Raw genomic sequence first — 15,596 nt, forward strand, 5'->3', positions numbered from 1 at the left:
GTGGTGAAGCGTGCTAGTATCTACTGTTACCACTGGTAACAGTTTGAAAACATAAAAATCGAATATTCTTTAATAATACTATTTTTGTTTCTTCGCCTGGACGTGTCACGAGAACTCTACTGCAGCAGTTTGCCACCGTCAAAGCTGAGCAAGAGGCTGTTACCACTCCACGCAGTGGTTACTTTTTGAATCTCTTCTAACAGCTAGGCGAGTATTACTGCGCTGCACCAAGCAAGACCCCTCTCCTCTCGACACTGAGATGTATCCTGCTATGTTCTTTGGTCGTTTTACCATTGTGGAAAGTTGAAACAAAAGCTCATAACGTCGGTGCTGAGCTGCTCCACCCGTTCGTTCTGCCACACTCACTTTTATATATATTTCTTCTATTATAATATGATATGACTTTTCTTGTAAAAGTGTGCATTATTTACTTTATGTTAGGTAAGGATAGCCTATAGTACTGCAAAACGTATTAAACATTAAAATAAGTGAGTTGGCGGGCCCAGAATATTCATGTATAATAGAAGGCTTAATGAACATGCCATTTTTGTTAAGAACTTTTGAAGAAAAGTTCTTCTCTTAAAAATTTAGTCAAGGAATCAAAAAGAACTGTATGATATTTTCATGACTTGTGGTACTTAGATCTGGATTGGTTACGTGGTTGTGCATAAATGAATAAACTGTAGTGTTGGCCATGTATTCTATATCCTCAGAAAAGAATGTTAGGAATAAAGACAGTTTGGACAATTTATATAGTTTCAGAGTTTTAAAGAGACGCCATGAAGTGTCTCAAGCACACATCCATGTTGTTACCGATATGATTCAGTTCGGAAGGTCCAGAATAGAGTACAGCTCACAGAAAGAAAATTAATGAGCTGGTAAAAAATAACATACGGTATATTATCAGCACTTTAATAGATACTGTGTGTTTTCTTTCAAAGAAAGGATTACCTTTCAGTGGTCATCGAGAAACTGAAGAATCTGATAACAGAGGAAATTACAGGGAGTTGCTAAGAAAGATGACATTTCGGCACCACTTAGAAACATCTACAGTGTTCTCAGCACTTTCATCTGACATTCAAAATGATATTATAGACACCATAGCTACTTTTATGACTAGCGAAATTAAAGACAAGATTAAGAAAGCAAACTTTATTTCTGTTATTTTGGATGAAAGTACAGACATTTCTAACAGAGCACATCTTTCGACTGTATTTAGATATTTCGTTCGGAAGGCGAAATTCAAGAGCTTTTTGAGATTCAGTGATGTAAGCGGTGACCGTTCTGCTGTTTCTCTTTTTAAACATCTCTTTGGAATGTTACAAGAATTTCAGTGTGGTGAAAAGTTAGTAGCAGAGACATTTGATGGCGCAGCAGTGACTCATGGTACATAGATCTGGATTGATTTTGTGGTTGTGCAAAAATTAATTAACTGTACTGTTGAGCATGTGTTCTATTTTCCTCAGAAAATAATGCTTGGAATAAAGATGGTGTGGACGATTTAGATAGATATACTCGGAATGTTGTAACACTTTTCAAAACGCCTCGCGCTGCCATTGGAGTACAACATATTTCACCTTTGACAAATTTTTGTACATTATTACTCAATTATTATTTTTCTGGTGTTGTATAATTTACCGTCCCTACTCGGAGGTAATCTGGAATTAGGAATGGGTGAAGGAATATGATTTTACTCACATTTATTATTGCTGTTATTTATAATAGAATGTGTACAATTGTCTTAGCACGGGCTACTATTTCAAAAGTTAGCTATTAATGTATGACCTTCCGTACTCTCACAATGCATCATTCAAATTGAACTGTCAGATGTTGTTGTATGTGTGTTTTTTGATAGCTGCATAGGTTAAGAAAGACATCTTGTGAAATTTAATTTATACTTCTGTGTAAATATCAGTCCATGCCATCTAGTGCTGCTTGTATTTGTGTTAAACTAGTATTTACTGCTATTTCTTGTTACACAAACATAAGTAAAGTTTTACCTTTTAATGATGGTAATTGTTTTCCAGTTTTGTTGCAAATTATGTGAAGTAAATTATTTTGTACTCTGAATGTAAAAATCTCTAGAAAATAAAATTATTTCATACTTGTGTATCTGTGAACTCATGGTGTTATGGTTCTACAAACATCTGTATCATTGCAGCCTATCAGTTTGCATGAAAAATATTTTGGTAACTAATTTGTTGCACATCGCATTGTGCTGTTGAACCCTCAGCAAAAACTCTTGGTGGGTGGCCATATTCAGGAATCAACCTGGCACTTCTATGGTATATTCCCATTTTGCATTTATTCAAATATCAAAATTTATCCCTTTTATACAAATCTCCTGAGCCAATAAAGTGTGATGAAAGCTCTCCAATTCAATGTAGAACCGTTAAGGTAAGTTTTACTAACAAGGGAACCATCCCATCAGGGCCATAACTATTGCAATAAATAAATAAAAATATACAAGTTAATTTTCGTGTGGTAAACAGTGTAGTAATAGTATTTTATGTTACTATTTTATTAACGATATCTAAACACTTATGACAATTTATATGCTAACGGCATGCGGCTAGTTCTAAATCTTTAGTCTTTGCCTTTATTTCATTTAATATCTTCATATAAATTTTAACATATTGCATTATTAATATATTAATTTACATTTTTATATATTTATTTAAATTTTAAGCTTCTCTTACCTTATTGACGGTAGTGAGGCTTCAAAATGAAGTGGTTCGGACAAAGCATCAATGGAACAGTGCAGACATTTAACAATTGTTGCTTTTTCACAATCTTCTATTTCACATTTGCTGTTTATAATTTTAAGTGGAAATGTAAAAAGGCAAAGAGTAAAACAAGAAGAATTGTTAACTTAGAGTTTGAAGAACATTTCAGAAACCATTATCCAGTTTTATTTGGTTACGTATCCAGACTTCTGCCATGCACATACTATCACGTCTTACACTACTAGGGAATGGAATTGAGGATAGACAATAGAATTTTATTTTATTATTTATCATGCCAATTTTATGTACTATTTTTAATTTTAATTATAATTTTGAATCTCAGTGTAAGAGCATTGTAATTCCACAATTTTATATATTGTTAAGAATACAAAAAGGAACAAAAACAACTATTAGCACACTGTTTAGCTCACAGAAATTAGTTGTGGCAGTAGTAATTATTGTTTTAAGATAATTGTTGATTATTTTATTACAGTAGCAGTGACCCAGGTGGGAAGGTTTCCTTGCAATTGGGGTGACCAGACATCCCGGTTTTGGATGCTTTGTGAATTATTCTAGCTTTTGAGTCTCAAGATTAAAATCTCAAGAATCTCTGTTAATATGTCATAACTAAGAAGCAGATTTTTAAGTGCTAAAAATGTTTAAAATATTTACCTTTTATGTTCTAAAAACTTAAAAATATTTGATAAAAGTTGAAAAATATTCTGCTTTAAGTATTACATAACCACTTGCACTCAAGAGGTAAATAAGTATTAAGTATTGTGTTAAAATTTGGTAACATTCTTCTTAAGGCAAATGGATGTCTGTGTACAGAAAAGTGTAGTATGGTATAGTAATTTCTGATGTGCCAGAGTAGATATTATGGCATTTACATAAAGGGTAATGTTTTATTTAAATATGGCAAAACGACCTATCATCTGTGAAAACTTTGTACCAGTTTGTACTCACCAATCATACTCTGGAATATTAGTTGCTAGAATATCTCAGAATTCCAGTGAACAACAAAGATCATCTCCAAATTGTCCATCAGTGCATGTTGATTATCTCTAAAGAACACCTTACACTGTGAAACAATCACACCACATCACAGGACGTCAGTGGCGCATAGTTAGAGAGAGGAATGTCACCAACACTAATGTCATCAATTTCACCAACATGAACACCCTCCAACACTTTTGCACATTATTAAAACCGTCTGTTTTTCAAGAACACGTTTTGAAAGTTGACATTTAACAGTCCTTGTACCTGTGAGGCCAAAAGTGAATCTAGTTTATTTTAAATAGTATGCACCTTCTTCAGCTGTTTCGGTCAACAGGTTAGTGGACTTTCAAGTATGTCTATGGTTTTACACAAGAAACTTAGACTGGCAGATATAAACTCCAAACCATTTTTCAAAGAGCTGTCTTTCAGTAACTCTTAAAGAATCTCAATTGATGACGCATCATTTATTTCAAGAGCATTTACATCGCTTCTACACAACCTGTGTCATGAACTGTGCAAGTTATGAGCATTATTTTTGGAAAATTTACTGAAAAGCCTTCAGCTGCTTTTACCATGCAAGCTGCACGATCAATAAGTAGAAGCATTACATTGTCATATTTTACACCTTTTGGCCAAAGTGCATGCATGGCTCAATTAAATAATACAAAAGTTATTTTCTTTACGTTCCACTAATTACTTTTACGGTTTAGTCCCACAAGAGTTTTTTACGTGTCAGCAAATCTACCGACATGAGGCTGACGTATTTGAGCCCCTTCAAATACCGCCGGACTGAACCAGGATCCAACCTGCCAAGTTGGGGTCAGAAGACCAGTGCCTTAAGTGCCTGAGCCACTGAGCCCGGCAGCTTCATTAAACTACCTAGCAACAGTGACATGGTCTGTAGCAGATATTTATATTTACGCTAGCAAATAATGATGTTCACAAGCAGTTTTGCCATTCTTCAACACACCAACTACAACATTTCCTACTTTTCTGCCACTTGAATTAGTAGTTTTGTCAATGCTCGCCGACAGTTTTTCGCTTTTATATACTGCCCAAATTCTTTGTAATATTTTAGGAAATAGCTTTTCCTTAATGTGGATTCATCTAGAGGCTCAAAATTAAGGTATTTTGTTAGGAAATTTCTCAGTCTCAGATTATTTATTTTGCCACAACGAATGCTCTACATACATCTAAATAATACTGTATGTATTTTGAATTGGTCTATATTTGAAGAAGTTGGTTCATCTATTAATAATTGTCACGAATGCACACATGAAGCAGCTGCAATATCGTATGGTGGTACCATTCAGCAGCACCATTAAGGATTCTTTCAGCTTCCAAATATCTACTAATAGTAGATCATCTGGGCCTGGTGCCAGACTCCATGGTTAAATGGTTAGTGTTCTGGCCTTTGGTCCAGAGGATCGTGGGTTCAATTCCCGGCCGGGTCGGCAATTTTAACTTTCATTGGCTAATTCCGATGGCTAGGGGATCGGGTGAGTGTGCCGTCTTCATTCATCATACGTAGGGCCCCATCCTCATAGACACGCAGATTGCCTAAACAGCGTCAACTTAAAAGACCTACACCAGGCACCTCATCCCGTGCTTTTGCTAGGCGATACATACACTTTTACCTACCTTAGTGTCCAGCTCTGCATACAGATCTTCATAGTAAGTTACTCAATTCTGGCACTTGCTTGTTTATTCTCTATCGCTACCTTTACTGAACCCAGGGTTGCCTTGGTAGCCTTGACAATGGAATTGCTGAGGGCTGTCCATGAGGCATCATCAGACCAACAGAGCCTGGAACAACTACGGGAATTGGATGCAGTTGACAAGAGTTGCCATTTGCTCCTGTAGATTCCACTCCTCAATAGCGATCATATGGTGACCCTTGTTCAAAGGCTTTCTGATCTTCGTATCAGAGATGAGCGGCTGATGTTGCAGGGCAAGGCAGTTGGATAGCACGACCTTCACATCTTTTAGAGCTGTGAAGTTGTGTTGCCGAACAAGAAAGTCTATCTGGCTCGCTTCATCACCACCATGTGATGAGGTGGCTGGTACATATTTTGAAACATATTATTGATGACGAGATCATAGTTTCAGCAAACTCAAGGATTCACCAGCTGTTATCCTTCTGTGTATCAAAACCATTGTAACCTTCTTGCATGCTTCCAACCTGCCCATTTAGGTTACGGCAGAGAATACAAAGTCCTCTGGAGAGCATGCTAATATTAAAAATATTTTACAAATGTTAAAAGAGTATTTCAAACCCTAGACCCTCAGACATATCAATACAGTCCTTATTAACTGAGCTACAAAGAAATTTGATTAGAAGCACTTTCAGTATCTCTGATAGCTGTCCTATGCTTACATTTGCACCTTCCTTATACCTTGCCTGACAGAACAAGAGCTATAAGAATTTATTATGATGAAATTATTTTACAGAATAATTAAAAATGACAAGATTTCAACAAATTATTAGGTATTACTAATTTTTTTTTGCCAAATAAGGATCCATATGGTAACAAGAAAACTCTAACATGGTATTTATACAAAATGGCACAATTAATAACACTTTGAAAGAACCTAATTGTTTCTAATTAAAAGACTAGAAATGTTTATTAAAATTACCAGTTTAAAATATGTACATTGATAAGAAGAATATTTATAAAGGGATGAGGACCCAAGATTTTTATTTTTATAAAGGAATGAAAACCAATAAACTAAATTCATCAATACAAGACTCAGGGAAAGATCAAAAATGTTTATTAAAATATAATTGTGCAGTTTAAAATATATACATCTATTCAGAAAACCATTTATAAGATCAGTATTTATAAAGATATTTCTCATCATTAACCAATAAACAATCTAAAGAAAATCTTAAATATAAGACACCTAATAATCCATATAAATGTTCCAGCATTAACATAATGCTATAATCCATGAAGTATACATTTCATATATTTTTTTAAATTTATTTTTAACTTGCTGAGAAACAATATTTTATATCAAAATATCAAGTAAAATCAAGAGCGTGATTACAGAGAAGCTTGAGGCTTGGTTGCACTTTGCCATTGTTCTCCATTCTTCACAACCTTGTTTTCCTTCTGGAGTTTGCTAAGGTGGTGACTCACGTTGTATGCAGCTGCTGCATAGAGACTTTCATGGGTATCCTAAAATAAGAACAGTTTGATTTCCTTAATTAATTTACTGATTGATTTTTTTTTAAATTCTGATGGGCTCAAGTTAGTGGTTATACCTATAAAAGAACAAACTGAGTATCAGTAACACAAAGTACTGTAAATATATGCCATATTATGTAATGGACAGGGAACAAACAATATACATCATACAAGAGATGCACACTACAGCTTAATACCGTAATAAGCTAGTATGGGCAAAAGAGCAAGAGAAAAAAAGGAAAAGGACAAACATTAAAACACCAAAGGGCAAAGATAAATTCCACATCTTCAAGCACTGTTATCTTCAAAGATGGGCCCTCCCTCTTTATCAATCCCTGCTCTTCCAGATCTACTTCTCTGAAGTGCCTTAGCTTCATAATGGACGTGGATGCACACATTTGTTGAAAGAAGCCAATATTGAGGTATCTTTATTCTTAACATAGCAAATACAGAAATAAGAGAAAGCTGAATAAATTCAAGGAAAGGGAGATGAAAAGAACAGATCATTTTGGGTAGAGAGAGATTCAACAAAAAATTAACAAAAATTGCTTGTTACAGAATTTATTTTGTTTGAATTTGACTTTCAAATCTGACATTTCATCTGCACCAACTTGTTAATTATCATTCTTTGTTAACATTATTGTATTTATAACTAAATATTAGCAACAGTCCCATATTTGTGTGACCAGCTAAATTATCTCACCACTCTAATCCATCTGTGTGGAATTCAAATTTCACAGACAACAGCGCTGATTGTATAGCCGAGCCTCGATATCTGGAACTTCCATTACTCAAATTTTCAGCATCTTGCAGTAACTTCAATTTCCTGGGTGTTTATCCTATTCTTCAGATGTATTTATTCTTTATTACCCAAAATCTGATTACAGGAAACTCTCTTTTTCTCAAAGCAAAAGTTTCCTCCTTAGAAGCAGAAAATATTCTGTAACTCAAATTCGGTACAGCATTACCTGTGCAATGCAGCATTTATGGTTTTCAGGTTACTGTTCTTAAACTTGCAACAGTACATCTTCCTGGCTGGCATCTATACGTTTACATGGCAGCTTATCTATCCACCTCTGGTGCACAGACCATAGGCAGCTGAAAGTTGGCTCTATGGGTCATCCTCTTGCATTATATCAGTATCAGGAAAACCTGCAACATCTTGACTAGTCATTCAGTGTTTGCTTACAGTCCATGGAGAAACCCTGAGCCGAGTCCTGGCACTGCTTCCACTGACTTGTGCCAAGCTCCTCACTTTCATATTTTTCATCTGACCTCCTTTGGTCAACTCTTGTTCTTTTCCAACCCTGATAGTATTGGGTTTTTGAGGCCCAGGGAGTCTTTCATTTTCACTTTCTTTTGCCAACACCTTAATATCTCAAAGTGTCGGGCCTCTTCCATTTTCCCCTCTGATTAGAGTTAATAGAGGACAGTTGCCCAGTTGTATGTTCTCTTAAAACAGCAATCACCACCAGCACGGAGTCTTAAGTCTCAGTGAAAAAATATGAGTGACAAGTGGAGAAAGGTCAAAAATACAAGAAAGATATTGCAGCTGAGCTGGAATTCCTCTCAGCACACTATCTACAATACTCAGACATAAAAACAAGATTCAACCAGCAGCAGATGAAACATGACACCTGATCAATACTCGATTTATTTCTGATGTATTTACATTACAAATATATTTAGTAGTACTGGTTTTGGGCTCTGTTAGATGCCATCTTCAGCTGCTAAAGAACATTATTTGATAGAACATATACAATAATATCAAAAACAAGTTTGTTAATAAACTTGCATCAGATTAGAGTTATAAAGTTTTAGGCCTAAAATTATTTCTGAAAGTTCATTTGGAATGTTCTCGAATACATCAGATCTATTCTATTGAATAATGTGTATATTGGTCATGATCTCTAGAAAGATAGCATGAAGTGTCACTGGTACAACCTTGATGCTCTATTTACGAACACTTGATGAATTATACAGTTCTATATTAAGACAGTTGCGTGTTTTTTACTTTTTATATGATGCAAACTTTGGTAAAAGGAGTTGAAATTTTCCTATCACTATAACCGAGTGCTTGTCGACAACAAATTTGTCTTGTGGGTTTAATTGTTTGATGTTTTAAAGTAAAATAAGTAAGTAGACATAAGTAAACTGGAAACGGGAAATCAATATGGCTGTATAATCCTGTATGAAGTACCAGCCTGTAAATACGTATGATTCCATTATGTACCATTCGTGCTCAAAAAGAGAAATTCTCTATATCTCAAATTTTGATAAGTCAAAACAAAATTTAGCTCCTGAGGTTATTTGAGATATCGACGTTTGATTGTATCTCATGAAGTACAGCCACATAAATATGAAAATGAGAGTAAACGATGGAAGTTATGCAAGGACATGAAACGACAAGTGCTGAATAATGTGGCATTTTATTCTTTGTTTAATCGTTAAAGCAATTACGTATTTTCAGGAGTTCCAGACTTGTGAGAAGCAGACTGACAATCACGTGATTCCAGCTAATCTGGGGCCTGTTCCACGAAAGAACTTTGCAACTTTTCAACTTTGCACTTGTCACTTTTCAATTCTTGCAAAGTGCAAAGTCTTTCTGTTCCACCATGATCTAGGTTGTACTTTTCAATTTTTTCGCAAAGTGAAAAGTCTTTGCAAATGAGTGATCCAATCGAGTTTATTCCATGAGCAAATGATTTTTAATGCTCTACTTTTCGCGGCAAACTTGACGGTATAATTGTGGTACCGTTAAAGTATTTTATCATGGGAAAGAAAGGTTATTACAAGAAGCTGGCTGTGATCGAAGTTGTCAAGGTGAAACATGACATCCTTTTTGGCAACTTTAAAAATAACCTCTCAAATGATGACAAACATCAATGTTAATGAGAGTACCGTCAACACATCCACACACAGAAGGAAATTCACCCTTCATGAGAAATCCCGTCGCTATATTATGTGGATTATCGGGCCAACGTACTGTTAGGAAATATTACATTTACTATAACATCCACGACTTTGCTAACAGTTCTGCAAATAATTGATTTTGATGTCCCATGCGTTGCTGCTACACCGTGCAGCTGGGCACCATTTACTAACCAATGTAAGCATATAAGAATTTGTTCTTTTACGGAAAGGAATTTTTTTTTCATGTTTCAATAAATGACCGATCATTTCAAGAATATAGTCGGCCTGTGTTGTGGTAATACGATATCACTCGCGAAAGTCCGCCGAAGTGAGGTTATGAAAATTAATCCTGTCTTTGTACGTTATTGGATTTTTCATCACTGTCTTCACTTGATGCTAACAAAAGCTCTCGTCATAACGTGTTTATATCACTAAACCAAATTCTACGCCAAGAAAGTAGTGTACATACTTGTTAATTAACAGATGAAAGGGGAATCGTCTCTTTGCAAGATTTATGAAAACTTTTCACTTTATTTCTTTGCACTTTGCATTTCTGTACCAATGGATGAACATAACAGGCTTGAAAAGTGAAAAGATTCCTAACTTTTCACTTTGCAAGCTAAATCTGAAAAGTGATGGTGGAACAAAATCTGAACTGAAAAGTTGCAAAGTTCGTTCATGGAATAGACCCCTGACATTATGTTCACTTGCTTACATCAGGCTCCTCTCTTTTACCATCCTACCAACTCTTGCTTGATCAGCTCTTGTCCTCTTCTGAACTAGCAGTATAAGGTTTCTGAGGCTCAAGTATTCTTTCTTCCATTATTTTTGTTTTTCATGATACTTCTCTTCCTTTAGTAGATTCTGTCATTTTTCAAGTGCTCAGAACTCTTTTTACGATCAGTGTCAAGAGAGGCTGAATTTCCTGTTGTTTGACCTCTTTAAACAACAATAACTATCCACCCGCCCCTTGCAACCTAGTTTTATGCAATCCTCTGCGTTTACTGAAATACATTGGTCCCTCTTCCTAATCCGGGGTAATATAACGAGATGTGTGGTTACAGGCTAGAAGACAACAGGAATCAGCAACGCCACTATTAATTCATTACGGATACCCCGAAAGAACCATAAAAGAAGCACAGGTATGAAGAACATGTGCCTTACAACAGGAGGTTAATGTACAGACCAGAAACAGGTATTGTATAGGATGGGAACTGTCTGCTGCAATGTCAAGCCTTACAATAGCTCACTTGGCAGGGGTGCAATTGGAGATGTGATGGTGGACAGTGCTCGAGGGTACGGTGGTTTGAATCCCACACAAGACTGTTTTTTACCAATTGCCTGGGATGTGGCAAAGGCAACCAGTTGGCTACATCATATTTATAGACATGATATAGGCTTCTGGGGCTTACGCTGTGTCAAGAAAATAAGGTGAAATTCTTTACGTTTCGCAGAGAACTTTGCTCTGCGTCATCAGAAGAAAATCTCAATTGTCCACAAGAAAGGCTTCTCAAACAATGAGGTGTTTGAATTTAGACGTAAAAGAAGTGGAAATTCATTTGTCACCAGATGGCCCCCGGATGTGGTACAGCACTAGCTGACGGAACCATCAGAATCAGTCTGAGAGGTTCACATAACATGTGTACTCACATACGAAGGTATGACATTGTCACAAGCCTGGAATGAAACATCTGGCGATGAGAAACGTACGAACTTGGGAAACACTGAAACGAAATAACAACAGTGAAGGGATAGCCAAGGGAACTAGCTGTGTAAATCATTAATGGCTGGCAACCAGGTATTACTTAATTGATAGCCAGTGTCCCTGTTGAAATTGTTACAATTTCTATGTATTTCCACAGCTTCCCGTATAATGCTGGACCTGTAGTGTATAGTGTGGGTAAGAGCTCGAGCATCTTGGAACATGACATCATGACCAGATGATAGATCATGCTCAGCTATTGCTGATTTGTCTGGCTGGTTGAGACGATACGAATACCAATGGACCGACATGTTCGGCCAATGTATACCTTACCACAAGTGCAGGGAATTTTGTATACCCCAGGATGTAAAAGTGGGGACAATTTATCCTTAGTTTTACCCAGACTGTGAGCAATTTTAGTGATGGTGACACACACGGTTTTTATATTGTGTTTGTGGAGGACCTTAGCAATTTGATCTGTGGTGTTGTGAATGTAAAGCAGGTAGGCAGTTCCCTTCACTTCTTCCTTCTGTGAGATTTGCTTGGTCGTTTCTCTGAGATGCAGGGCTCTATGAATCTGCAAATCGCTGTAACCATTACCCTTGAACGTGACTGAGTGTGTACCCATCTCCACCTGGATATTTTATGGATCACAAATTCGTCTCGCCCTCTTGGTGAGTTACATAAAATTAGCTTCATGGTCCGTATCGCACTTCAATAGATTCACAACCAAGTATTTATTTATTTTCCACCTAGTCGATACAATGATTGCCTAAGGCAATTTAATGGATAAAAGTGGTACATGTTTCGTATATTATCAACATCTTCAGCCACATAACACTGTTTAGAAGAAAAATACATAAATTGACAAAGTAATGCTTTAGAGAAAGTGTCCTTAAAATTAACATAAGATTGACAACATTAAAACACTACTGGAGTGTGGATAATCCCCATTGGTTATAACAGGTAGCTTTTCAGGTACAGTGGGGCATTAACATATGGTGTAGCATTGTGGGTGGTCACTTATTTGCTTTTTGCTAGTTGCTTTACGTCGCACCGACACAGATAGGTCTTATGGCGACGATGGGACAAGGAAGGGCTAGGAGTGGGAAGGAAGCGGCCGTGGCCTTAATTAAGGTACAGCACCAGCATTTGCCTGGTGTGAAAATGGGAAACCACGGAAAACCATCTTCAGGGCTGCCGACAGTGGGGCTCGAACCCACTATCTCCCGATTACTGGATACTGGCCGCACTTAAGCAACTGCAGCTATCGAGCTCGGTAATCACCTATTTGATCCCCATTTCTTTTAGAGCCAGCTGATAGGAGAACACTATCTGTAGTTTCTCTAGGATGAACTACCACTGTTGTTGGAACATGTGCCACTCCTTGACCACTGCAGGATATGGTTTCAAAATGATCGAACTCCACCGCACATGGCAGTGGTCATCCGGAACCGTCGTTCAAGACTTCAAGAGTGTGTTTAAGTTTTCCAGTTTTGATCAAGGGGTTTATATTCATCGCAGATAATTTGATGTTCCTTTTATGGTTTCTTTTAGTCCCAACTGGGTCACATGAAAGTGCAAGTTTCCCCAGGATCCGACAATCTACATACCCCGTCATGAGCAGGGGTGGATTAGTTGCCACCTGGTGTTCTATCTTTATTAAGTCTTTACTTGAACAAATCTGTGTTGAACATAGTCTATCACACAAGTGTGTAGGGTTTGGTCACCCAAAGGTAACGGATGACTTGTTACCTATCAAGGTTGTAAGCCTTGATGCCCCCAGTACTAATCGATTCACCAACCCAGCTTCCCACTGGGATTGGTTACCCAACCTTCCACTGGGTTGCTTGGATTAGCAGGGGCAGCTCTTGAAGGTTATGTACTGGAGTTGGAGTGAAAGAGGCCAGCTGGATTCTCTTGCTGAATCAAATATTTTCATGTTGCAGATAACTGCCAACAACACATTTCACTCCCATTCGTCAGAGTCATAAAGACTCCTCCCAGGTCAATTATTATTATTATTATTATTATTATTATTATTATTATTATTATTATTATTATTATTATTACTGTATTCACTGTTAGTAACTATTTTGACTTACCTTGTAGATTATCTTCACAATATCCATTTCACTGAATGATTTTTGGGGATCACCATAAAGCACTTCAAGGATCTGCTTTTCACGCTGATTTCTGTGATCAATGTAATACTGAATCTTTGGTAGAGGATCCTGTAAGAAAATAATGTAGTAAACAACAAATACATGTATTTTTATATAAATTTTTCTGGTCCACAAAATAAGAATAACAAAGAAAAGTACTCTAGTTGAACTGATCCCAATCAAGTGCCAGGATATAGGCGTGCTTTAGTTGGTCCAAAACACACCAGAACACTGTTCTGAAATCTTTTCATCTAGGAATATTATTGTGTGTTTTACAGTTCACTATAAAAGAGTTTAAAGTCCAGTAAGCAATTTTAGAGGAGCCTTGTGGATACTATTAATATAAATAGCAGTCCTGTGGAACATGTGTTCAATCAGTTCCACTCAGAATAAAGCAAAATAAACAGCCACATTTCTGCATCTCTGGGGCAATGGTAATCAAACAGGTAAATAGACTTGTACTCATAAAGTTAACATCAAAAGTAATTGGCTTTTCACTTCTACTTTGGTTAACTGCTGCTGTGGAAATGAGACTCTTATTAGCCTTTGTAAGTTTTTCCACATTTTACTGTAAATGCTTAAGAAAAAAAAAAGCATATACAGACCTACAAGATTCCAGTGGAGCTGATGCCTTTAATCAAGATTGTTCTGACAATTCCCATCTCAACACCAGATAGCATGACTGAGATCAACACAAAAAAGATTGATTGTTGATGGCAAAATCAAGCAGAGTTTTCAAAAGCAGCATTGGACCATCAGTGCATATGTTTAATCTACACTGATATGTGAAGTCATGGCTGTAAAAGGTAAAACATTCACCTGATGAAACAGCATGTTGAAAACATGAGGACAGTGTTTTTGAAAACCAGTATGTGGTGGTTTTGTAATTGCTGAATTAATAAAGCAAGTTCCGGTAAACATTGGGTACAGCAACATACCAAGCAGACTGCATCTCTGGGACAATGGCAATAAAAAATGGCAACTTGTATTCATGAAGAAAACTTCCCCACCTCCGCTATGCGTGATACAAATTTCACACATGTCAGCAATATTTGTCTATAGGATGCAGCAGTTGAATATTTAATGCTGGTGCCACAAATGGAAAACCACATCAACAAGCAATAAAAATTTATCTATGAAGGTTATACAATCTTAAACATGGAAGTTTCCAGAGAGAAAAAAAAAATTACATGACTGTTGATATTGTCTGAAACTCTCATACGCACTGACTAGGATTTTAACTGCAGCCACCTTGGTGAGAAAACAATGATTATGTCACTTGGCTATCATGTCTCCTTCTAGTGAGGAAAGGAACGTAATAGAAGAGTATAAACTTTTACCTAATGTACATACATTTTCATCATAGTTATGATTTTCAGTATTCAGTCTGCAAGCCTCTATGAAATAATTAAGCACCTACACAAAATTTAGAACTAGCTCTTCACCTCGTTTAGTTCCATGGCTCTCATCACCGAATCATTAAAAACCAAGTCTCATCATCATCATCATCATCATCATGGTCTCCTATTTCGCTGACCCTTCCAGGTAACCTATTCTCCACCATACACCTCACATAAACCCATCATCAAAGCCAGCTTATGCATACAGCTTCATCTGTCGAGTTCATTCCCAACTTAGCCTTGATCTTCTCATTCCGTGTACCCTCCCGCCATTGTTCCCACCTATCTGTACCAACAATCATTCTTGTTACTATTATGTTTGTTACTTTCAACTTATGAATAAGATATCCTTAGTCCATCCAGCTTTCACACCCGTACAACAAGTCAGCTTGAAAACAGACCAATGTAAAGATCGGTTTGTTAGAGAGCTGACTTTCTTCCTAGGAATACCACTGACCACAACTGCAAGCACACACATTAGTTTTATTTACTCAACCTGA

At 36.7% G+C, this 15,596-nt stretch overlaps 1 protein-coding gene across 2 annotated transcripts in view; it reads right to left on the reverse strand.

The window, feature by feature from the left end:
- Positions 1-6,482: 6,482 nt before the first annotated feature.
- Positions 6,483-15,596, reverse strand: part of LOC136877464 (beta-lactamase-like protein 2 homolog) — a 48,496-nt gene continuing 39,382 nt past the window's right edge. For both annotated transcript variants that reach the window (XM_067151522.2, XM_067151523.1), the window contains 2 exons: positions 13,637-13,765; positions 6,483-6,907 (listed from right to left, as the gene is read on the reverse strand). In XM_067151522.2, the coding sequence (XP_067007623.1) occupies positions 6,773-6,907; positions 13,637-13,765 (264 nt within the window). In that variant the 3' untranslated portion in view covers positions 6,483-6,772. The remainder of the gene's footprint in view (positions 6,908-13,636; positions 13,766-15,596) is intronic.

The sequence above is a fragment of the Anabrus simplex genome, chromosome 7, assembly GCF_040414725.1.
Source record: "Anabrus simplex isolate iqAnaSimp1 chromosome 7, ASM4041472v1, whole genome shotgun sequence".
NCBI lineage: Eukaryota > Metazoa > Arthropoda > Insecta > Orthoptera > Tettigoniidae > Anabrus > Anabrus simplex.